The sequence below is a fragment of the Polyodon spathula genome, chromosome 40 (genome assembly GCF_017654505.1).
Source record: "Polyodon spathula isolate WHYD16114869_AA chromosome 40, ASM1765450v1, whole genome shotgun sequence".
Classification (NCBI taxonomy): domain Eukaryota; kingdom Metazoa; phylum Chordata; class Actinopteri; order Acipenseriformes; family Polyodontidae; genus Polyodon; species Polyodon spathula.
Genome location: NC_054573.1, coordinates 4,370,786 through 4,395,785, shown reverse-complemented (window position 1 = coordinate 4,395,785; position 25,000 = coordinate 4,370,786). Strand labels below are relative to the sequence as shown.

General features: G+C 46.7%; 3 protein-coding genes across 5 annotated transcripts in view; all 3 read left to right on the top strand.

Moving 5' to 3' along the window:
- Positions 1–2: 2 nt before the first annotated feature.
- Positions 3–6,111, top strand: LOC121304868 (serine/arginine-rich splicing factor 7-like; the record flags this gene model as incomplete). The annotated part of the gene is made up of 7 exons (XM_041236280.1): positions 3–214; positions 720–902; positions 1,426–1,511; positions 2,322–2,379; positions 2,941–2,994; positions 3,931–4,080; positions 4,300–6,111. Coding segments are annotated over 7 exons (798 nt in total), but the record flags the coding sequence as incomplete, so codon positions are not given.
- Positions 6,112–8,217: 2,106 nt separating this feature from the next.
- Positions 8,218–20,384, top strand: LOC121304970 (heterogeneous nuclear ribonucleoprotein L-like). Of its 3 annotated transcripts, none has more exons than XM_041236428.1 (13): positions 8,219–8,356; positions 9,427–9,545; positions 10,327–10,564; positions 10,782–10,867; positions 11,246–11,342; positions 12,437–12,509; positions 16,761–16,835; positions 16,985–17,283; positions 17,736–17,857; positions 18,367–18,568; positions 18,824–18,881; positions 19,294–19,401; positions 20,010–20,384. In XM_041236428.1, exons 1-13 carry the CDS (start codon positions 8,264–8,266, stop codon positions 20,063–20,065), a joined length of 1,626 nt encoding a protein of 541 aa, XP_041092362.1. In that variant the 5' UTR covers positions 8,219–8,263; the 3' UTR covers positions 20,066–20,384. The 3 variants fall into 3 exon arrangements, with proteins under 3 accessions (XP_041092363.1, XP_041092362.1, XP_041092361.1); XM_041236427.1 differs by having other exon boundaries at positions 8,221–8,356; positions 20,007–20,384; XM_041236429.1 differs by lacking the exons at positions 19,294–19,401; positions 20,010–20,384 and adding an exon at positions 19,224–19,262 and having other exon boundaries at positions 8,218–8,356.
- Positions 20,385–22,751: 2,367 nt separating this feature from the next.
- Positions 22,752–25,000, top strand: part of LOC121304867 (delta(3,5)-Delta(2,4)-dienoyl-CoA isomerase, mitochondrial-like) — a 3,008-nt gene continuing 759 nt past the window's right edge. The window contains exons 1-3 of the mRNA XM_041236279.1: positions 22,752–22,863; positions 24,231–24,414; positions 24,939–24,990. Of these exons, the coding sequence (XP_041092213.1) occupies positions 22,827–22,863; positions 24,231–24,414; positions 24,939–24,990 (273 nt within the window). The 5' untranslated portion in view covers positions 22,752–22,826. The remainder of the gene's footprint in view (positions 22,864–24,230; positions 24,415–24,938; positions 24,991–25,000) is intronic.

Here is a 25,000-nt window from a genome sequence, read left to right as displayed (position 1 = left end):
ACTCCTCGTCGCGCAGCTCTTCCCGCTCCTCGGACTGCAAGGTGTATGTGGGTGACCTGGGGAATGGGGCAGCAAAGGGGGAGCTGGAGAGAGCCTTCAGCTACTACGGGCCTCTGCGCACGGTGTGGGTGGCGAGGAACCCGCCCGGCTTCGCCTTCGTGGAGTACGAGGACCCACGAGACGCCGAGGACGCTGTGAAGGGCATGGACGGGAAGTGAGTGTGGGGGCTTGCAATACACGTTTCTATAGCGCCTTTCAGCAGCAGGATCCCAAATCGCTTTTCACATGCACATGTACTTGCACACGTTTGCATTCTGTATTTGTGGGGACTTCTCATTGACTCTGACTATTTGCCATTTCTAACTCCAGTCAGACGAAACTCCACACAGGGTGAAAGTCAACAACAAACCAAATATTTTGACCCTTTTAAGGCATTTCATTCTTTAAATGTATCTTGCAAAGTGGGGACATCCCCACAAGGTCGATTTTATCTCAAATTTTGCCACCACTTTGATAGCAATACTTACGCACACAGAACAATCAGTTACATTGAAAACAGTAATATACAGTTTCATAACTGGAATCACAGTTTTAGTTAATTGTAACATTTGAAAAACTTAGTTACAGCTGACTTAAACGGATTAAAAAAAAAAATCTAAAACCAATTAAGTAAATTGGAATTGGAAACAAACCCTTTCACCTGTCCTCCTGTTTCCCAGGGTGCTGTGCGGCTCTCGGATCCGCGTGGAGCTGTCCACTGGCATGTCCCGGAAGACCCGGTATGGGAGGCCCAGCCGGCGCCACTTCGACCCGAACGACCGGTGCTATCAGTGCGGAGAGCGGGGCCACTATGCCTATGACTGCTACCGCTACAACAACAAGAGAGGGGGACGGCGCAGCAGGTACAGAGAGGGGCTTCGGCAGTGTGGACGAGATCTCAGGGAGGGGGAAGAAGACTCCCAGCCCACAGCGGCTTGATCTATTCCTGGTTTTACTAAGATTTCAATAATAAGACGCACCTGAGCTTGTTATGTTGACACACTGGGGCTGATCAAGCTGAGGGTAAAACCTGGACTGGGTGAAACTGCTGTGCAACAGGAGTCTTCTTGCCCGGATGGAGATCTTCACAGGGGAGGGTCGCTGGTGTCGATCGGGCTGATTGTATCGTTCAGAGTGAAGTAGCAGCTGCCTGGGTTTGCGTGGGTCGCTGTTTTCCTCCACAGTCTCTCAGAAAAGCAGCGAGAATTACAAACCCAGGCAGCTGCCTCTTCGCTCCCTTCACTGTGAAGGGTAAGTCAGCTCGATCAACACAGGCGACCCTCTCCTCATCTCCAGCACATGGGCTGTCAACGTTTTAATGTTCTAGCTGAACTTGTGTGCAGGTTCTAGAGTAATGTGTGCCGCTTTCTCCTGTTTTTTTTCCAGATCCCATTCTAGATCCCGATCTCGCTCTAGATCCCGTTCTAGAGGGCGTCGCAACAATCGTTCTCGTAGCCGCAGCAACGTAATCGGTAAGATCATCACGCCGGTGGGGTTGGGTGGGTGTAGCTGGGTTGGGGGGGGGGGTGGTTTGGGTGGGTGTAGTTTGGTGTGGGTGTAATTGGTTGTGTGTGGGGCTTCACATCATTGCATCTAGATCTGTGGCCAAAAGTCACCTGGAATTTTTTGGGGGGGGTGGGGGGGGACATATCATAATTGATTTATTTGCCGTCATATAATCAAAGAAGCTACAAAACGATATTGCAAGTGCCTGCCAGCAGCAGGAGTAGTAGCACAGCATTTCATCTTGGATTTTAAATGCAGTGCAGCTTGCAGCCAAAAATACTGTGTCGCCCATGCAGTAAAAATCACAGAATGCTTTGGGCAGGACAATCTACTCAGTGTTTAGCCTGGATCTGTGTAATACGCTTCAATAATTGCTTGCAGATTTTCTTTTTAGAACTGGGCAATAAATATAATCTGCTTTTTTAATAATAATTTCCAGTGTTTGTTACTTGCAAGTTTTGATTGTTGAAAGTGGAACCCCCTGTAATGCCTGAGTTTAATAAACTAACTGTAGGATTATTTATTTGAATTCTTGCAGGCAACACTTGCAAGGTTTTCTTTTTAAACTGGCTAGTAGAAAATAATACACTAATGAACACATTTACTTTTAATCTGTTATCTGGGCGGGAGGGGGGTGTGAGGAAGACCTTCCCAGCGATTTTGAAGACAGACTCTGATGTTTTCTGCAGGTTTTGTAACGGAAACTGCAGTTTGTCTTGATGCTTCAGATTTCTTGATGCTTCAGATTTCTTGATGCTTCAGATTTCTCCTGACAGCTGTCTCTGACTCTCCCAGCAGGTATCGCTCTCCCTCTTACTCCAAGCGCAGGAGCAGGTAGGACACTGCCTCCCCGTGTCCCCTAGGCAGCGTTAAGGGAGCGGGAGCTAGATAGACCGACACACTCTCGCACACTCACCCTTGTAGGCTTTAAAAACAAGTACATACTAGCTGGGCAGGGGTTAACTATTTGTCTTTCACCCCAAATTCTGTGTATTGGCTTTACAATTGCAGAACCGGACACAGTCACAGAATCCATGCAACTGCAAGGTACAGCGTGCCATCGTGCGCCTGGCACTTATGGCATTCCCTCCCCTCGACAATCCCATAGCCTCCCCAGCAGTGGTCAACACTAGACACTACACTTTATAATTTAAAGGGGGGGGGGGGTGTATCTTTTTAGAAAAAACATTTAACCAGAACTTTATTTTGACTTGTTACTTAACTTTTTTTTCTCCACCCTCAAGCTGAAAAGTTTTATTTTAGTTGTGTTTTAATTTTACCATTAAATTTCACCCTTATCTGTATGCCCCCCCCCCCCCCCCCCCCCACAGTGTGCTAACTGTCCTGTTTGTTTTGTGTTGTGTTTTTTCGTCCCCCCCCCCCCCCCCCCCTCAGGGGGGAGTCCAGACCGAGAGGGCCTGCTAGGAAGTCTCGTAGCCCAGTAAGAAGGTAAGGGGGTCTGCTCCCCTGTCTGCCCCACAGGGGTCTGTGGTTTAGCCTGGCTCACCAGGGTTACAAAGCGTGCTGCATGAACCCACTGCTCCATTTTCTTTAGACTGAGCTCTCCACAGAAATTGGATAAGGGGGTCATTGGGGCTGACCAGGCTAACAAACCATTCATAGAGAAGCGAGTGAAACAGAAACAGCTGCTTGGGTCTGTGGCGATTGACTGCTTTTCTGAAGCCCCTTTCACACTGGCACTTCCACCCAGGTTACAGTCCTGCGTGGTGTGAAACCACGTGCCCGGCGACCCGGCTCTGGGTGTGGGTGACATGCTTTAGCCCGGGCTGAGGGAGACCAAATGCATCACAGCCGATGACATCGCTAACGGCCGCGCCTGTCTGGCGCTTTCACTCCTGCAAGGAACATTTGGTTTCGCCATTTTTTTGTTGACCGAGACCCAGCATGAGCCAGGTTGCAGCAGGGATGAAGAAACATTTGCTCTGATCAGCATGTGGGCCGACGGTTCGATCCAGAGACGATGGGATGGACGCGTTGGTACCAAGCTGCTTCCGGGGCATTGACACGCGCATTGTGTGCTTGCGTCTGTCACCTGGGTCAATCCTGCTTTATCAAAAGCAGTGTGAAATCACATTCCTGACCCGGGTAGAGCACAGCAGTGTGACCGGGGCTTTCGGCTCTGGAGAACAGAAATCCTCCCAGACCCAAGCAGCTGTTCCGCTCTGAATGTTAAATCAGTGAGATCGACACTCGCCTGTGGAGAGCTCGGTTCGAGTAATTGGTTTGTTAGCTCCAGTTACAAACTATCCCAGCACTCTAGTTGGAACACAGTCTAGCGCTCTGTTTTTTGTTGTCATTTCTAACCCCCTCTGTCTATATTGCTGTGCAGCGTTTCCTAACTCTCTCTCTCTGTGTCTCACACAGTCGATCGAGGTCTCGCTCTGCGCGCTCAGTGTCACGTTCCCGGGCGCGCTCTGCATCTCGTTCCCGGGCCCGCTCGCCATCCCGCTCCAGGTCCAGGTCACGCTCCAGATCACGAACACCCAGACGATCCCCCAGCCCCAAACGAGCAAGGTGAGAGACAGCTTTCTGACCCAGCTGTGTGTCAATGTTTGCACTCTGTAATGGAGTGTGTTAGTCAAGTGGACAATCGCTTTGATCTAAATTAAGACACCAATTTCTTGAAATGCAGGTTTTGAAGGACAGCTTTCTGATAGTCACAATTTGGTGTAGTTAAGCAGTCCAATGCGTATGCAATGGCTTGTTTATTCAGTCTTTCTTTGTGTCTTCTAGCCGTTCCAGATCTCCCAGCCAGAAGAAAAGCCCCAGTCCCATAGTGGCTGAGTGAAGAGTTGACGGCCTGTTGGCAGAAACATGTTTTAATTGTAATTTTTAATTTTGTTTTGAGGTGGGGTTTTTTTTGTGTGTTCTCCCCAAAATCTTGGACTCCCCCTTTTCACATTCCATGGCTCCTTTTATTTAATTTTGTCAAGAGAAAAAAAAATAACCAGGCGCTTGACTAATTTCTACACACAAACACAAATGTTTAATTTTATGGGTGGTATTTTTTTTTTCTGTATTTGTGTAGATATTTATGCAGAGAGTATGTACAACTGAAGCCAACGATCTCCGCTCGTTTCTGCTGTTGGTATTGAAGCTGTAACCTGGCAAGAATTGTTAACTCTTCTGTAGAGCTCTTGCAGGCTCAGTTAGACAGGATTTAGGGTAGCTGTTATTCTGAACAGTGTCGCTATGAAAGTTCTGCCATGATAACTGACCAGAACCATGTTATGAGGTGGGGGGGGGCGATTCTTTTACAGGAACGACAGTGGTCTGTGCCGTTAGTTGTTGCCGGTCTGTGAAGTAAAAACATTAGATTTCCGTGTGCGAGGAGGAATAATGGAAATGAAAAATCTTTCCAGAACCACAGCTTCCCAGTTTAGAAATTCTCCTTGGGAAGAACTTTATTTTTGGTGTGTGTGGGGGGGGGGGGGCTTGAGACAGTAATTGAGAGAATATACTGAACCAATAAATTTTTTTTGTTAAGTTTGTGTTTTTTTTTGTAATCTCCTGGAAATCCCTCCTCATGGAGCCTTTCCAAGTTTACATCTTGTATTTGGTTGGAAATGTTGTGTGTTTTTTTTTTTTTTTTTAAACCCCTGAAGGTACACAAGGAATCGAGCTCTTGTTCAGGTTCTCCTTAAAATAGTATCACGTGGAGGAAACTGACAATTCGGATGACCGGATCCAATCCGCCAGTAACATTTTAAAACCATTTCCTGCACCTCCTGGCAAAAAAAACTTACAATGGTTTCATTAGACACTGATTTTGGGGGGTAGAGCAGAGAAGCGTCTGTTTGCAGGAGTCTGTGCATCAGTCTAGAGCTGCTCTGTCACTATCCCCAGTGCAGATGTAAACTTGGCTGTGCTTCTAGTTTAAATCTGCAAAGGGAGTAGTGTTTTGGCTGGTAACTACTTGCATGTATTGAGTATAATGACGTCTACATCAATGTATTGTTTTCCCTTCCTGAAAATGACGTTACACGGGGGGGGGGGGTGTTAATCAGAAATTTTAACTTTAGTTTTTTCGGTTTTAGTTGAAAGATTCTCAATGTTAGTTGTACAGTATGTGTTTTTTTTTTTTTTAGGGTTTTTTTTTGCTTGCTTAATTATTCCATTGCATTTAATACATTGAGTTCCAGTTGAAAAAGGCTTGCCACATCCATTTCTCTCACAAGTCTGTCCTTTGGATGCAACGGACTTCATAGCATTTCAATATGCCACTTTTTTTAAATTCTGATCTTGGTTTTGTTCCCTTTCAACATTGTCATGAATATAATGAGAACAAATGATTTTTTTTTCCCCAAAAATAAATTGGGTTATTTTTATTATTTTTTTTACGGGGGGGGGGGGGGGGGGGGGTTACTCTTTGCAGAGCGATAAAGCTATTGATAATAATACATAAATTGTGGGTTCCTCTTGAAGTGATTTTTGGGGGCTGGAGTGGACAGTGTCACAATCAGACATGTGTCCCCAGCTTTCACTCATGTTAACAGATTTCATTAAAAAAATAAATAAATGAAGAGACCCCTTTTTTAAATTTTATTTCTGGCTTGTGTGTCTGACTTAAACCATTACCCCAACAGCAAACCTCTTTACTCTCTCTGTTAGTGGGGTCTCCCTGGGAGAGTGGGGTTGGACTATCTCTGCACGAAACAGCTGAGAGGAGAGTGGGCAGAACTGGAACACACTCGCACATTAACATAGACGCTTTCAGTGCTGTTCACGCACAACACCAAATAATATATATAACAGACCTTGATATTGATGCGATCCAGCCCTCTGAAATGTCTTTATACAGCACTAGACCTTGATATTGATGCGATCCAGCCCTCTGAAATGTCTATAATATACAGCACTAGACCCTGATGTTGATGAGACACAGCCCTCTGAAATGTCTTTATAATATAAAGCACTAGACCCTGATATTGATGAGACACAGCTCTCTGAAATGTGTTTATAATATTCAACACTAGACCCTGATATTGATGTGAGAATTATTTTGGGTGACAATGACATCTCATTAAAAACAGCTCTGCTGTTTCACTATTCTGAGTTCACTGCATGTTATAATGAGTGTAGTCCAGGGTGCTGTGTGTGAGATGCGTGCTGATTCTCAGTCAGGCTCACAGTGGCCAGGGGGTATTCTCGTGGTGGCGGACAGCAGTTTGTATTGAACAGCGCTTCCCAACCCAGTTCCTCCGACTCCTGCGTCTGCTGATTCAGTTCTGGGGACGGTGTCTCGTGGTGCTAGATGGGTTTGCAGGTGTCTCGTACACTCAGCAGGGGCACTGGAGTGCCAATCACCCAGCAATGACCCGCTAACTGCCTGGCCATCGACAGCGTCTGCCTGGGCAAACACTACAGGCTTCCAAATCCACATCTTCCTCATTTCTTGTTATGAAATTGCTGGCCTCCCCCCTCCACCCCTCTCATTCACAGCTGCTTGAAACCTGGTCCCAGGAGAGCACTGGGAGACCTAGTTTGAGGTGCTGAATCAAATCCAGAGTCTCCTCCTGCGTGCCGTGCAGCGCTACTCTCCTGAAACCAAACTCCAGACCAAGGTGTTCCCTCAGCTTTAGTGCTCTGTGGCTGCCTCTGATCGTGTTGAGAGTGTGTTTCATCTTTGCGTGACAGAGCCTCTCTCTCCCCTCTCCCTGTACCTCAGTTTTATATCAGTTACTCTGTGCTGTGCTGGGGGTCTCTTATAATGTGTTTCTAAGTGTCGGGTGCGTCTCCCTGTGATCGTGTTGAGAGTGTGTTTCATTCTCTTTGTGTGGCAGAGCCTCTCTCTCCCCTCTCCCTGTACCTCAGTTTTACATCAGTTACTCTGTGCTGTGTTGGGGGTCTCTTATGTGTTTCTAAGTGTTTAATGGCTTCCTCTGATCGAGCTGAGAGTGCGTTTCATTCTCTTGCTGTCTTTGCTGTGTTAAACCTCCAGATTCACTGTTGTTGTTGACACTGCGAGATCCCCTGTGGGAGTCTTGTACAGCCGCTGCAAACAGGTTTCGACGATTTTAAATACATGCAGAGACAAAGTGATCCCTTTTATTGGACTAAATAATTATTCACAAGCTTTCAAGACCTCAAAGGTCTCCTCTTCAGGTAAAAGTAGGAAAGAGAGGCTGATGTTTACATTCAAAGGTTACATAATCACTCGTGATGATGTTTCAAATGTGTTTTAAAAAAAAAAAAAACAGATATACAAAATGGTTTAACTACCAGTGTAATGAAAAACACACGCTTTTATTGAATTGCTTTTAAATATTTGTTTGCAGCGCACGCTTGACTGGGTACACGCCGTTTCGTTTTGTAATGTATTGTAACGTTATGGAAGCAGTGGAGCCATTGTTAGCCACGCAGGGGTGGGGTCGAATTGCGCTCCGATGACGGTGATTGGCCAACTTGCTTGTCCCTCACGGCAATGCTGATAACACACCAATCCCGTGCCGCCCTGACGGCCGCCTCCTCCAATGGAATTCCTTCGTGGGCGTGGACTAATCGGAAAGCGGGTCCTCTCGCCCGCCCTGGTTAGAGTGACAGTCGCTTTCCCCTCCAATTGCAAGCGCCGTAGGCGTGAGTGACGGCGCGCCTGGCCAGTCCCGTTGGCCGGCGGGCGTGGCCTCGGCGGGGTCTTGTCCCGCAGCCGCGCGCCGGCGGGCTCTGTTTCCAGCAGCTGCAGCGAGGAGACGACAAAATGGCTGCTCCGGGGGGTCGATTCTACAGCGAGGGCGGCCGGGCGACGAAACGCCAGAAAACCGACAACAACAACGAGGGCGGCATCTCGGGGGTGAGTAACAGCGCCTCGGAAATACACGGGTCGCCCCCGCCGAGTTAACGCGGCGAGTTCTCGCCTGTGTTTGCGAGGTTTTTGATTACGTGAGCGATGCGTGTAAGTGTGTGTTTGTTGTTTAATTATTATTATTTATATATCTGCCGTTGTGGGAAGTGTTTTTTTTTTTTTTTAATTGCGCGGCGGGGTTTCCGAGAATTGGAGACTCAATTCCCTGGAGCGTCCTTTATTAATAATTAAGCACGTTTACTGCGCGCGTCTGTCTGCGAAGATATTTGAAAACGCTCTCGTGTTATAATAAAGGGACCGTGTGCGTGGGGGTGCGTGTTTTTGTGCGTGCGTGGGGTGTTTTTTTGTGTGCGTGGGGGTGCCACGATGGCCCGTGCTTTGACCTCCCCCACGCCACTGGCGCACTCGCACCGCTGTGGTTGGGTTTCCTATTCCGGCGCTTCGTTTTTGTGTGCAGGCCTGTGTCTCTGCCCCGCTTTCCCGGGGGGGTTGCGCACCGGCCCCCCCCCGCCCCCATGAACGGGGCTGTGCTGTGCGTGTTTACCGCGATTCAAATGCGTCGTTTCAGGGGCCAGAACTAACGCGTTTGGAAAAGCCAACGGGAGAACGGGACAAAAGCCGTGCAAACAATCCTAAAACGAAAATGCGAGAAATAATAATAATTAATAAAACCATTCTAGTATACTGTGCGTGGTCCGGGTCAGCCCGTGTTCACTGCATGCCCAACCCTGCTCGGATTGTAAAACAAATACATTCATTTTTAAAAGCATTGTGATCAAATTACTGTGCGTCTGTAATTCAACAGAATCGAGTCAAGTCAGCTAAAGCCAGTTAACACCCATTGATAAAAATGAAAGAAAATAACACCTCCTTTTGTACTATGTAGACTTGAGTGGATTTCTACTATAGTTAAAATATATTTAAAACCATAAAAAAAAAAACGTTCAGCAGATAGCTAGGACACTTCTAATCGCGGGCAGTGCTGTGTGACACTGTCCCCCGGTCCCCAGTGCTGTGTCTCCCTGTGTGTGTGTCACAGCGTGTCTCCTCCTCTCCAGGACGGCTATGAGGACCCTCACAAGACGCTGCCCTCCCCAGTGGTTCATGTGCGGGGGCTGGTCGACGGGGTGATGGAGGCTGACCTGGTCGAGTCTATGCAGGAGTTCGGACCCATCAGGTAAGCACCGGCTGTCCTTTATACAGCAGTGTATTAATAATAATAATATTTGCTTCTTGACTGGTAGTATGCACTGTTGCAGTCTATTCTATTTCGTTACGTGTTGCGATATGAGAGAGAGGATTCACACCAGCTATAAAACACGCTTCATCCGAGAACCGCTGTGTGAACTACAGAGTCGTGATCCTGTATCACAGTACACACCCCTGTTAGAAATACCATGTAACGAAAGAGACTCAACACACAGTGAAACAATCCACTCCTAGCTAGAACTACAGTTCCCAGCATGCTGATGGAAGCTGTAGTTCTTTAGCGACAGCGAGCTGTGCTGCTGCAGTCTCTATCGCAGTACAAACGATCCAGCCCTCTGCGTCGCGGGGCACTGATACAGATTAATTCTACAAATGTTGCAAAATTAAAGGGTGGAACTCATTGTTGGATGTTTTAATTCATGTCGGGTCTTGTAATATTTAATTTCAGGGATTCTAATGTGTTTTAAATATTTAGTTTTGGGGTTTAAACGTAAATATTTAACTGCACTCATTCTGGAACGGAAGTTTCTTTTTTAGATTTTAGTTCAAATTGCTGCTCCATGCATCACTGATTTTCAAAGCTTTGATGCGCCAGGGGCTGGAGGTTTTAATAGGGTCAGTTAAACAGTTTAGAACAGGGTTGGAACGAAGGCCAGGAGTGAAAGGGGCTGCCCTTGGCCAGCCCTGATTCTGGAGGGATGTTGCTGTTTTTCTTGGTTTGCTGATTCAATGCTGGCTCCTCCCGGTAGCTATGTGGTGGTGATGCCAAAGAAGCGTCAGGCCCTGGTGGAGTACGAGGATCTGAACGGAGCCTGCAGCGCTGTCAGCTATGCCACTGACAACCAGGTGTACATCGCGGGGCACCCCGCCTTCGTCAACTACTCCACCAGCCAGAAGATCTCCAGACCGGGGGACCCCGACGACTCCCGCAGCGTCAACAACGTGCTGCTGCTGACTGTCATGAACCCCATCTACCCCGTCACCACGGTGAGGAATGCGCACACACACGCACGCACTGACATCTACTCCGTTGCCACGTTGAGGAACACACACACACTAATGCATGCACGCACACACACTGACTTCTACCCCGTCACCACACACACACTGTCAGTACCCCGTTACCATGGTGAGGAACACACACACTAACTGACGTACACTCGCCACCGCCTGTGCCAAAGTGTTCTCCGTGCTCTCTCTGCAGGACGTCCTGTACACGATCTGTAACCCCTGCGGGCCAGTGCAGAGGATCGTTATCTTCAGGAAGAATGGGGTGCAGGCCATGGCAGAATATCCTTTAAAAAAACAATCAATCATTCACTCCATCGCCCTTCCTGGAGAGCTGCTGTACCAGCTCTTATATGAGCGATCTCTCTGTCCAGTGTGTCTCCCTCTCTCTTTCTCTCTCTGCTTATCAGTTGGTTAGTTTTTTATTTTTATTTTATTTAGCAGGTGCTTTTATCCAAAGAGGTGGGGGTGCAGATTCACTTGCAATAGGGCCTCGTTTTCTGTGCACAAGGAGGTTCAGTGACTTGGTCAGGGTCTCGCACAGTGAGTGATCCGGGGTTTGAACCTGGCGTCAAGCCCCTTTCTCTTAGCGCCGTAGCTCTAAGCCTGTTGAGAGCTCTCTGTGTGTTTGTAATGGTTCCTTGACTCCCCTCCTTGCACGTTCGACTCAGTGCAGAGCGCGCAGCGAGCCAAGGCCTCTCTCAATGGAGCCGACATCTACTCTGGCTGCTGTACCCTGAAGATCGAGTACGCAAAGGTGAGCTGCATTGGATTTCTCTCCGGGATGGAGATGAGGCTCCTGTTGCACAGCAGTGTGATCCAGTCCAGGTTTTACTACCAGCTTGATCAGCCCACAGTGTGTCTAGGCAACAAGCTCAGGTTTGTCATAATATTAAACTCCTAGTGAAAGCAGGAGTGGATCACAGTGCTGTGCAACAGGAGTCTTCTGTCCAATCCCGTGTAAACATTCGGGATAATGCCTACATTTGGACTGCATGTTCCTGACCACAGGTTAGTCTAGGCCAAAATCATGAAGCACCAGGGGGGTAAATCAGAACATGAGATGTATTTATGTAATTCAGTATCTTTGTTGGACTAAGACTCATTTTGTTAACCACAAAGTTACCCTAACAATGTAGAGAATTAAAATCTCAGACGGCATTAACCCTTACTGGTCCATTTATTCAGCGCTTGTCGGGCGCGTTGGGTCCAGTTTATTTTCACACACAATGTTTTTAAAATATGTTTCCAGAGTAAAACAGGTTTTAAAAGGCACTGAATTGCAAAAGAACAGTCAATACTGCATCTCCAGCTAAGCCCCACCCCTTGTTCGCTGTATTTTTCACATACCTCTTTATAGACGTGCATACTGATAAATGCTCTCCTGATCACTCGTTTTATCACCAAACTCCTCAACAATGTGATCCAAGTCATTATTTTATTACTATAACATCTCAAAGCTCTGCAGATGTCAGTGATATTCTTTGAGCGCTGGATGCAGAAGCAGCTCTCTCCTTTGTTTCTGTCAGTTATCTCTGTGGTGCATGGGGCTATATCAGATACCCCCTTTTTTTCGGCTTCTATTGGTCTCACTTTGAAAGGTTTTCTCTGCTTTTTCCGGAGGAAAAAAAAACGACTAGAGACCTGTGCTTGACATCTTTTTGGCAGGGTCTGACATCGGACTGGAAAGGGTTAAACTAATTTACAAATGAGCCTGTCTTCAAAAAGAGGCCAGTGTGAGTTAATGGGTTCAGCTCTCGAGAGACGGTAGGAAGACATGCCCTGAATCCGTGCCTCAGGTATTAATGTCCAGATTCTGGTTGTAATCTCTCCTCCTCCTCCTCCTCCCAGCCCACCCGTCTCAACGTGTTCAAGAATGACCAGGACACCTGGGATTACACCAACCCCAACCTCAGTGGACAAGGTAAAGCCCCAGGCAGGAGCTGCCCCTGCCTGCAGCGCCTCTGCACTGCTGTCCTCGTTGCCAGCAGGGTATTTCAGCGGTCAGCTAGACTCTGCACTATTATGCCCCAGGCCAGAGAAACCGGGACGGGCTGGGCTGGGGTGAGTGGGTTGGAGTACAGTTGTAGCCAAAGTTTTGGGGGGTGGGTGGGGCTGCTTTAAGTATTAGCCATTCATTTATTTTATTATGACTTGAATGAGGAAATTCAAAAAAGGTGAATTGTTTGGGTTTTGTTTTAATTCTTTCATTTATGCAACAGTGTGTCTCTGGCTTGGTGGCATTATAGCTCTGATTCTGTATTACTTTTGCTAACAGGACATTGTAGGGGGGAGGGGGTCATTTCTTTTGGTGCGGGAACACAGTAGGGATGTGCAGAGCCTCCCAGCTCCAGGTCATGCAGGTCTTGCTGTTGTGCCACGGGGGGAGGGCGGGGGTCACGTTTGGGTTTTGCCTCCCTGGCTGCGTGTGAAGGACCTTGTCAGTTGTGATTTTATTTGTAAAGTGCTTTTGATGCGATTTATCGTAAAAAGCTCTCTGTGAGCAACAGAATCGTCAGAGTGTAACGCTGTAGAGCGAATGCTGGCACAGGGAGCTCGCGCAGGGTAGCGCTGCGGCCATCGCTCACCCTCAACACCCCTACCACGTGCCCATAAACGGGGTTTGGGAGGGGGGGAGAACACAGATCCTCAGCCAGTAACCCTCGAACCTTGGGTTTAACGTTAGGCTGTTGTGAAGTTTTAGTACCTAAATTCATCACCCTTATGTGGTCGGGCCACAGTGTATAATGTGTATTACAAGTTGGGCACGCAGCACTGCCCTGCCTGTGAGAGTCACGCTGTGTGAGTCTGCGCTCTGCAGCAGTGCCCCTCTCAAATCAGCCCTCTTAGTGTCAGTAAAAATCCTACTGCTGGAAAAACATCTGCCTTCAATGTAATGGCCATTGAGGTTTGGGGATTCTCGACTCCCCCAGCAGTTTCTACCAGGGTTAAGAGGATGCACACTGCAGTGTGTTAATATATTTCAAATTCATTCTGGAACAGGCGCCCCTGTTGGTATCCTGTCTTTAGACAGACCTGTAAAGAACAGTCATCTTGGAATATTTTATTATATTATGTATTTGTGGTATAATACAATATTGATCTTTTCAAAGACGCGTGTTTCATAGTTATGAATAACCAATCTAGTTTAAAGAACTATTAGTAAATGCCTCTGAGGTCCTTGCCGGGGATTTAGTCAATCTCTGTGGCAGAATTAAAATAACAGCAAATGCTGCGTCCGTTTTTTTGGGGAAAGCGTTTGCATTTCTCCAGCGCTTGAGGTGTAACGATGCCCGACCGTGCTGAAGTGTGTAGACGCAGGCCGCGCTACGGTTTGCATCCCGGTAGGCTGTGTGATGCGCTGTAAGATCAAGGGAGAGGGGTGTGGGCTGGCATTGGAAGATTGCTGCTTGACCTGCTCTTGCAAGGACTGGCTCTCCACATCCCTATCGCGTGCACACACAGGCTGCAAAACAGCAACAGCAACTACAGAAACACAAGCAGCTGCTACAACTCCTCCTCGTACTACAGCAGCAGCTACCACAGCCCTCTTACTGGAGGAACATGCATCTCACATTCAGACCAGAGAAACAAGGGGACAGACCAAACAGTATGGCACCATTGCAAATCAAAGGAGAGAGCACTGAGCCTCAAACACTGTACAGACATGTATTACAACAGCAACTACAGCAAAGGAGAGAGCACTGAGCCTCAAACACTGTACAGACATGTATTACAACAGCAACTACAGCAAAGGAGAGCGCACTGAGCCTCAAACACTGTACAGACATGTATTACAACAGCAAAGGAGAGCGCACTGAGCCTCAAACACTGTACAGACATGTATTACAACAGCAAAGGAGAGCGCACTGAGCCTCAAACACTGTACAGACATGTATTACAACAGCAAAGGAGAGCGCACTGAGCCTCAAACACTGTACAGACATGTATTACAACAGCAACTACAGCAAAGGAGAGAACACTGAGCCTCAAACACCGTACAGACATGTATTACAACAGCAACTACAGCAAAGGAGAGAGCACTAAGCCTCAAACACCGTACAGACATGTATTACAACAGCAACTACAGCAAAGGAGAGAGCACTAAGCCTCAAACACTGTACAGACATGTATTACAACAGCAACTACAGCAAATCGGGAAGATCTTTTCTATTTTTTTGTATTTTTATTTCCACGAGACACGCCCGGCTGCCTTCACTCCATTCCTCCCTCGCCACTTCTTTCTTTTGTATTTGTTTGCTATTTAAAAGGAGTCTCCATTCGCAGGCAGCCAGAGGCACACACGTCCAGTCAAAGCTCTCTGCCCATCTCCTATATATATATATATATATATAAGTCTCCCTCTCTCTGGCTGCGTTTGGTTTTCCAAGCACTACTGACATGCATATGCAGAGCAGGATTGTAGCTAAGCTACTCTCCTCTCCTCTCTGAGCCTCGCCATCAGGAGTTTGTTGTCAAGGGGACCAGTTTGCACCGAAGAAGCAACCATCGCCTTCAACACCATACTACAGAATACAGAGCCCACTGCAGTCAACACAACAGCCCAGCAACACGCACAGACTTCACTGTGATCCGCACCCTGCTTTTCAATATTGTCTCTAATTCTGAGCGTCTTTCTTTTGAAGAATCATTTTCTTACCCTTTCCCTTTTACTGTTTTTTTCATCTCATTTTTTTGTTAGTTTTGAGTGTATTTGTTTTGTAATTGACGTTCCTGTCACGCCCGTGTGATGCAGGGTCTGTGTGGGACGCGGATGCTGTCCTCTTTCACACCTGTGCAAAACTGGCCTCGCTGTCAAGCGTCGCACTGGTAAGCAGCGACGCCGCTTTCGGATTTTAACTCTTTCTGAGGAGGGGAAAAAAAAAAACAAACAAAAAAAAAACTCTGGATGCTGTTCCTTGGGGTGGGGGTCTGTGTGGGGCGCAGTCCTTCTCTTCCCCTCCCCCCAACTCCACAACCCAGCGCTTGCATCTAACTGTAAGGTATGTGAAACCTGTGTCACGTGTTTTATTGTATCAATATTTTGTATATTGGGAGTAACCCAGGCAGAGGTGAAAACCTTCTAACCAGCTTCCAACCCCGGATCTGTAGCCTCTTTTAAATTTGACTCTAAGTTGTGCTTGTGTCGTTAGTTGGCACGGTTCCGAATCTGTCGTGTCCCCCCGTCCCCCGTCCCCCCCCTTGTATTCTAGACCCCAGTGTTAAAGCCAGGGGTTCTCCTAGTTAATATGCATCAGCAGAGAGCTACAGTGATGAAGCAAACACATTTTATCAAACCCTTGTACTGAGATGTAGATCTCATTTTGAATGTACGTTTATTGCTTAAACTCCTGGTTCTCCCTAGAAGGTTTGTTGAGCTGAGAGGTTGAGTGGTTTTCACATCTGCTGCTAATTCTACTACAATACAATACAATAAAAAGCAATGCAGTGAACTGGAGTCCTGTGTCAGCCCTCCCTGCTCCAATACGCCATGGTGTGTGTTTTTTGTTAAGTTGGCTCTATTTATATTAATCTTGTCAAGATATTCTCCTCCTAATGGATTTCAGTAGGTTTGATCTTGTGTGCCCTGGAGCACTACAGCTTGTAAATCTGCTTGTCAATAAACGTCTGCCCTGTATTGTCTTCTCTCAAACCTTCTCTGAACCCTGAGTCGCTACAAGGCAAAATAATCCTGAGTAGCTTTCTCTTCTCTTTACAGTGCATAAATATTTGAAGTGTGTGTGTTTGTGTACTATGTATAATATATATATATATATATATATATATATATAATATATATATATATATATATATATATATATATATATATATATTATGTATGTATTATACATCTGAAGTTGCTAGACTTGTAGTTCTGTTGCCATAGTGAAATGGAATCATTTTTTTCCTCATCTGTATATTTGCTACGGACTCCTTTGCTGTTTTTACTTTGTCTCCTCTGAGTAACGAATTGCAGACTGGATCCACTAGATGGAGGTGTTGTAACACGTGTGGTTTTGTAAGTGGTGCCCTGCTGATCCCGTATAGACGTTGTTGTGAATAATGAACATTTGCATTACTAAACACATTTATTATTAAATGAGTGACAGTTACTCCCTAGAAGTCGTTTTTTGTTTTTTTTCTGAAGTCTTGTTTTTATTTTGTTTTTTGTAAGTTGCGGATATGAGTGCCAATCCCAACAAGAGGCAGAGGCAGCCAGCTTTGCTGGGGGATCATCCTCCGGAATACGGTACGGAGAGACTGGGCACTGCACATTGGGATTCTCTTTGTGTTGGGAATTGGGGAGGGACGGTGGGGGGGTTGATTTGAAAAAAATAAAAAGTAATTGGAATTGAAAAACAGACCTTGATCCAAACTGAGTCTCTCTCTGTCTCTCAGGTGGTCCGCAGGGAGGCTACCACAGTGGCCACTATCATGATGAGAGTTACGGGCCGCCCCCTCCCCACTACGAGGGGGGGCGCAGGATGGGGCCCCCCATGGGAGGACCGAGACGTGGGGGTCACAGCCAGCGGTATGGGGGTCCGCAGTATGGGCACCCCCCTCCCCCCCCGCCCCCTCCCCCAGAGTACAGCTCCCACGCAGACAGCCCTGTGCTGATGGTGTACGGCCTGGAGCCCAGCAAGATCAACGCAGACCGGGTCTTCAATGTGTTCTGTCTGTACGGCAATGTGGAGAGGGTAAGAAATATATACAGAGACACTCGGCTGTACTGCATTGTGGAGAGGGTAAGAATTATATACAGTCAGAGCTGTACTGCAGTGTGGCGAGGGTAAGAAATATATACAGAGACACAGACTCAGTTGTAGTGCAGTGTGGAGAGGATAAGGGAAGCGCAGGGCAAGACAAGCACTGGACCAGTTGCACACCTGTTTATATATAATATAAACACCGAGAGACACACACTGCTGTGTAGTATTTCATTTAGGGTTCTGGCATGTTGACAGTAAATGTGTTTAATACCTGACTTAAAACATTTTGATGTGCAAGTTTGACAGGGAGGGAGTTCTGCTTATTCTAGGTTAATTACTTCGTTGAATCGTGATTGTAGATATGCATTTGTAAGAAGTGGCTGTATCTGCCTGTGCTAACGCTCTGTGTGCGTCCTCCCTCTCTCTCTTTCTTTCTCCAGGTGAAGTTCATGAAAAGTAAGCCTGGTGCTGCCATGGTGGAGATGGGAGACGGGTTTGCAGTGGACCGGGCCATCACTCACCTCAACAATAACTTCCTGTTTGGACAGAAACTCAATGTCTGGTGTGTACACACCCCCCTCCGCCCCTTACACACCCCACCATATACACACACACACATCCCTCCACCCCCCTACACACACAAAACACATTGATTTGTAGACTGAACTGTGGAGGCAGTGAAAGACTGAATATGCTTCTCGCAACAGTGCAGCACGTTTTGATTTTCTGAGCTCTTGTAATAGTTTCCCTGCTGCTTTGAATGCCAGCTATGAGCCAAGTGATGTCTGTAAACATTGACAGGTTTGACGTGTCTTCAGGTGCTTCCCTTATTTACAGCAACAAGAATTTATTATCACTAATTAAGTGATAATATGTTAATTATCAACATTATTTGTTCAGATGCCAGGTTTTCAGTATCAATACATTGCTATTGCTATTTCCCAGAAAGGGGTGCTGATTTTTCCCCAAATTGTTGGGATTGTTTTTGAAAAAAGGAATTGCAGTAGGAGGGGGGATTGATTTTAGGAAGGAGTTGAATTGACCCTGTACCCCTCTCCTCTCCCCTCCCAGCGTGTCCAAGCAGCAGGCCATCATGCCCGGCCAGTCCTATGAGCTGGAGGACGGCAGCTGCAGCTTCAAGGACTTCCACGGGACCCGAAACAACCGCTTCACCTCCCCGGAGCAGGCAGCCAAGAACCGCATCCAGCACCCCAGCAGCGTGCTGCACTTTTTCAACGCCCAGCCTGACGTGTCTGTGGAGATCTTCAACCAGGTGAGGCAGATAATCCTGCAAAACCAGGTCTGTTCACTGCAGTTACTAAGAGGTCTTCAGCCCAGGGGAGCAGAGGGGCTGAATACTGCATTTTCTAAACCTGGAACAGCCTGGCGTGTCTGGAGATTTTCAGGCAGGGCCCTGCACACTTCCACTGCAAGCAGACACAAGCGCTGGTCTGCTTCACCTTGGGGTGTTCATTAGGGAGGGGTACAGGCTCATTGACGTGATCCTGACTGGTGTTTATTTTTTCAGATCTGTGAGGATCTGGGAGTCAAGAGACCCTCATCTGTGAAGCTGTTTTCAGGAAAGAGTAAGTATTTGGAAACGGGAGGAGTGGGTGTAATACTGGGAGCCATGTGCGTGGCAGGAATTGTGTGATTGGTTTGCTCTAGAGCGAACTTCAGGAGGGGGGGGGTTAATCTCTGCATTTCTTTGGTTGAAATAAGTTGGATTCTCCTCTCTTCCCTTTTGCTATATTGCACGGTGGGATGGCTTGGTCATGTTGTATTACTCTGTGATGCAGTGTAAATAAATATGGCCAGCTGTATTACTGTGCAAACTAACAAGACTCCTCTCTCTCGGGTGGGGGTCAGGCTGTGTGTGTGTGTATGTGTGTGATGCAGTGTATATGACCCTGCCTCTCCTCTCTCAGGTGTGGGTCAGGCTGTGTGTGTGTGATGCAGTGTATATGACCCTGCCTCTCCTCTCCTCTCCTCTCTCAGGTGTGGGTCAGGGTGAAAGGAGCTCCTCCGGGCTGCTCGAGTGGGAGTCCATCAACGATGCCATGGAGGCTCTGGCCATGATGAACCACTTCCAGATGAAGAACCCCAGTAAGTGTCAATCACACCTGCCGGGGGGGCGGGGCGGGACCTCTGCATGTATCTTCCCCCTACATATTTGTACCCACTTTTTTTTTTTTGTATGAAACAAATCTTTCTTTGCATCCACGTCTGTATTCACGCACTTAACTAAAACCTGACCCTAAACTTGTATGATCCAGTATCCCCTACAATACTACAGAGCAGCCTGCAAATGTCACTCACTCACTCAGCATGCATGTATGGGAACACATGTTTGTTTACATTGGCTGAAACGTGGGTTGTTTTTTGGGGGGGGGGTGGGGGCTGGGCTTGTGTTTCTGTGTGTGGTCTATTTAATAAAGGGATAGTTAAAAGCCTGTTTGTAAGGTATGTAATGTGTGAAAGCAAAGTTTAGGACACTGTTGCTCTGTGGAGCTGAAGGGGGGGCAGTCCATTTGCATTTTGAGGCTTCATACAGGTTGTTTTAGATAGGCCGGTGAACTTGTTCACTGTGGCGTGGTTTAATAGAGATTTAGACTTGTTTTATTGCAAAGGGGCTTCATTTCCAGTCCGCCTGCGGTGCTTGACCTTTTCGTGCAAAAGCTTTCTAATTCTCTCCATCCCTCCCTCTCTAGATGGTCCGTATCCCTACACCCTGAAACTCTGCTTCTCCACGGCCCAGAATGCAAACTAACAGCACGGAGAACCCCTGAACCGAGACGAGCCAGGAGTGCACCCCCCAAAAAATGGAATAAATTCCCTGCCCCTCCCTGATGCCCCCTTTTTATACAAGTGTGTTTTGTAGGAAGTACATTTTCTCCAACTAGTCTTGTGCTTTTTTGTTTGTTTTTTCGTTACTTGCACAGAATAAAATTAAGCACATCTTAGTGTTTTTGTGTTTGAGATGAAACCCAGCTTTTTGTACAAGCTTGTTTTGTGTTTTTTTTTTTCTTTTTGACATTGCTGTGCTGCGTACGTATTGCCACCTACAGTTCAATAAAATTGGAAGAATATTTAACTTTGTGGTGTCGGTACATTTTGAAAGCAATAAATATACATACACACTTTCAAAGATGACTGCTGTACTGGGGATCTGAGAGCAGCTAATTCAATACAGTCTAGTGCAGGGAACTCAGTGCTGTACTGGGGATCTGAGAGCAGCTAATTCAATACAGTCTAGTGTAGAGAACTCAGTGCTGTACTGGGGATCTGAGAGCAGCTAATTCAATACAGTCTAGTGTAGAGAACTCAGTGCTGTACTGGGGATCTGAGAGCAGCTAATTCAATACAGTCTAGTGTAGAGAACTCAGTGCTGTACTGGGGATCTGAGAGCAGCTAATTCAATACAGTCTAGTGTAGAGAACTCAGCGCTGTACTGGGGATCTGAGAGCAGCTAATTCAATACAGTCTAGTGTAGAGAACTCAGTGCTGTACTGGGGATCTGAGAGCAGCTAATTCAATACAGTCTAGTGTAGAGAACTCAGCGCTGTACTGGGGATCTGAGAGCAGCTAATTCAATACAGTCTAGTGTAGAGAACTCAGTGCTGTACTGGGGATCTGAGAGCAGCTAATTCAATACAGTCTAGTGTAGAGAACTCAGTGCTGTACTGGGGATCTGAGAGCAGCTAATTCAATACAGTCTAGTGTAGAGAACTCAGTGCTGTACTGGGGATCTGAGAGCAGCTAATTCAATACAGTCTAGTGTAGAGAACTCAGTGCTGTACTGGGGATCTGAGAGCAGCTAATTCAATACAGTCTAGTGTAGAGAACTCAGTGCTGTACTGGGGATCTGAGAGCAGCTAATTCAATACAGTCTAGTGTAGAGAACTCAGTGCTGTACTGGGGATCTGAGAGCAGCTAATTCAATACAGTCTAGTGTAGAGAACTCAGTGCTGTACTGGGGATCTGAGAGCAGCTAATTCAATACAGTCTAGTGTAGAGAACTCAGTGCTGTACTGGGGATCTGAGAGCAGCTAATTCAATACAGTCTAGTATAGAGAACTCAGTGCTGTACTGGGGATCTGAGAGCAGCTAATTCAATACAGTCTAGTGTAGAGAACTCAGTGCTGTACTGGGGATCTGAGAGCAGCTAATTCAATACAGTCTAGTGTAGAGAACTCAGTGCTGTACTGGGGATCTGAGAGCAGCTAATTCAATACAGTCTAGTGTAGAGAACTCAGTGCTGTACTGGGGATCTGAGAGCAGCTAATTCAATACAGTCTAGTGTAGAGAACTCAGTGCTGTACTGGGGATCTGAGAGCAGCTAATTCAATACAGTCTAGTGTAGAGAACTCAGTGCTGTACTGGGGATCTGAGAGCAGCTAATTCAATACAGTCTAGTGTAGAGAACTCAGTGCTGTACTGGGGATCTGAGAGCAGCTAATTCAATACAGTCTAGTGTAGAGAACTCAGTGCTGTACTGGGGATCTGAGAGCAGCTAATTCAATACAGTCTAGTATAGAGAACTCAGTGCTGTACTGGGGATCTGAGAGCAGCTAATTCAATACAGTCTAGTGTAGAGAACTCAGTGCTGTACTGGGGATCTGAGAGCAGCTAATTCAATACAGTCTAGTGTAGAGAACTCAGTGCTGTACTGGGGATCTGAGAGCAGCTAATTCAATACAGTCTAGTGTAGAGAACTCAGTGCTGTACTGGGGATCTGAGAGCAGCTAATTCAATACAGTCTAGTGTAGAGAACTCAGTGCTGTACTGGGGATCTGAGAGCAGCTAATTCAATACAGTCTAGTGTAGAGAACTCAGTGCTGTACTGGGGATCTGAGAGCAGCTAATTCAATACAGTCTAGTGCAGGGAACTCAGTGCTGTACTGGGGATCTGAGAGCAGCTAATTCAATACAGTCTAGTGTAGAGAACTCTAATATGTATCATTTTAGAAATGTATTTGCACAGTGTAAGACAGAAATACCGGCATGTATCCTCGCATTCTACAAACTGCAGCTAGTGCTTATGCTGGGGAATCGCTATTTAGTAAATAACCGAACAAACAAATATAAAATGAGTTGTAAACAGATTGCGCTCTTTTGCCCAGTGCAGCCAGGTGCCGTCGCGAAACAATTTGGATCCTTTTCGCTTCCCGTCTCGGAGAATTTCTCAAAGCCTCCGATTGGAAGCCAGCTCCCCAATCTAGGGATCGTCAACAAATTCTACAATAACCCTAAAAAAATATATAAAGAAATAGACACCTGGCTGTACTCCTCCACATGACCGATCGTGTGCATGTGACTTTGGGTTTGTCAGAGAGAGTGGCTTGGTCACGGATATGGCATTTGTATTCATGAGGCGCACGGTGTGGAGTAACGGGCCCAGACCCAGAAGAAGAACTTTCACCGAGGATCAAGAGATTGGTAATTTGTAGACGGTGCCTAAGCGGATCCCTGCGCCACTGGTCTGGATAAACTCTCTTTGCAATTCGGAGCGACTCCGATATTCTGCAGCCATGGCCAGCCGCGTTGTGAAGTCTGTGCTCGATCAGGGTAAGTAACACTGCATTATTACTGAACTCGTTTGTATATTATTTTGCTGTATTAAAATTAAAGCGTTATTGGTTAACGATTGTCGAGTCAGGGGTGATGACCTTTCTCCTAATTGCACCCGGTCAAGGGTCTGAACGGTTCGCTCCAGATGCGAGTTCACAGATTCGCAGATTCATTTCAGCGCCGCAACAACGTTTCCGTGCCTCATTAAAACAATCTGCACCTCATGCAATAATCCGCGAGGAATTTTAAATCTCGCATTGCTGAATTGAAAATGCAATACGTTGGTTTAGTCGAGATAAGCATTTGAACCGTGATGCCTTCGCCAGTGCAGTAATTAACACAAAGACATCACGGAGTCACTAAAATGTTAAATAATATTATTTATATATATATAGGGTTAAATCAGTTGATCTATAAAGTTGCGTTCCTTTCTAGAGCTGTTGAACCCGTTCCGGGTCCGAGTAAATTACGACAAAGGTTCCCAAAACACAAACGTTCAATTATGACATGTAAGATTCTTGCACACTGTGTGACATATATGTTATGTTATATATATATATATATATATATATATATATATATATATATATATATATATATATATATATATAATGTTAATTTGACCCCGAGGTTTGTGTATTTCTGCAACGCGCTCATAATGGAATATAGCGTTTAGTATCTCAACGCATCGATGATCTAGGAAGCTCACTCACTCAGTAACCCTAAAGTTAATCATTTGAAATATGCATATATTTAAGCCTGGGTCTTGCTTATTAACGATGCCCCTTTCAAAACGTAAAGCGCACACAACATATTAAACGCGTTGGACATTATGAAAACACACGAGTCTGAACAGCGAGTTTATTGTATACCGTGAAAGAACACTTCAGCTGGTCGGGGGGGGGCTCATAGGACTTGTCCCGGGTCCCCAAATGCCTGCCATTGAGCAACAGAATTAAGCGAAAGGTCGCTGTGCCCTATGTACTCCCTGTGGTTATTTTTACACACAAACGCCCTTTGAGTTGCTAGGGGTATTATCACCTGACACGAGTCGAGTCTCCCTTGATCTCCAGAACTGCCAGCATGTTCTACGATACCCGTGTTCACAATGTAAAAGGTGTTCATGGTTATTTAGGATCGATTAGCCTTCTCCTTTTGACACTGTAGCAGGCTGAGTTCTTGTTTGAATCACAATACCCACCTCTCTTTCTTTCCTTCCCTCTCTCCCTCTTTCCATATCTTCCTTCCCCCATTCCCCCTTCCTCTCCCCCTCTCTTTTATTATCTTCCACCTCTCCCCTATCTCCCTATCCTTTCCTCCAACCCCTTCTCTCTCTCTCTCTCGCTCTCTCTCTTCTCTTCCAGGCAGTAGGAGGGTGTGGTCTCCAGTCTCCAGAGCTGTGCGGGCGATGTCATCAGGGACGGGGTCTGGGGCTAGCCCCTCCCACACCTACGAGACGCTGCGGGTGAGCCAACCACGACAGAGTGTGATCCACGTGGAGCTCCACCGGCCCGAGAAACGAAATGCCATGAACCAAGCGTTCTGGAGGTGAGAGAGAGATACACACACACACACACACACACACACACACAGAGAAACGAAACGCCATGAACCAAGCGTTCTGGAGGTGAGAGAGAGAGCGAGACAGAGAGAGATACACACACACACACAGAGAAACGAAACGCCATGAACCAAGCGTTCTGGAGGTGAGAGAGAGAGCGAGAGAGAGAGAGAGATACACACACACACACACACAGAGAAACGAAACGCCATGAACCAAGCGTTCTGGAGGTGAGAGAGAGAGCGAGAGAGAGAGAGAGACACACACACACACACACACACACACACACACACACACAGAGAAACGAAACGCCATGAACCAAGCGTTCTGGAGGTGAGAGAGAGAGCGAGACAGAGAGAGATACACACACACACACACAGAGAAACGCGCCATGAACCAAGCGTTCTGGAGGTGAGAGAGAGAGCGAGAGAGAGAGAGAGATACACACACACACAGAGAAACGAAACACCATGAACCAAGCGTTCTGGAGGTGAGAGATTGTGTGTTTCAGGGAGATGGTCGTGTGTGTTGATTGTGTGTTGATTATGTCTTTCAGGGAGATGGTTGTGTGTG

Excerpts from the sequence above, each read along its gene's own strand:
- LOC121304970 (XM_041236427.1), top strand. The coding sequence starts at position 8,264 with ATGGCTGCTCCGGGGGGTCGATTCTACAGCGAGGGCGGCCGGGCGACG. Across the intron at positions 8,357-9,426 it reads ACGAGGGCGGCATCTCGGGG|GACGGCTATGAGGACCCTCA; the intron begins GTGAGTAACAGC and ends CCTCCTCTCCAG. Across the intron at positions 19,402-20,006 it reads CTTCCAGATGAAGAACCCCA|ATGGTCCGTATCCCTACACC; the intron begins GTAAGTGTCAAT and ends CTCCCTCTCTAG.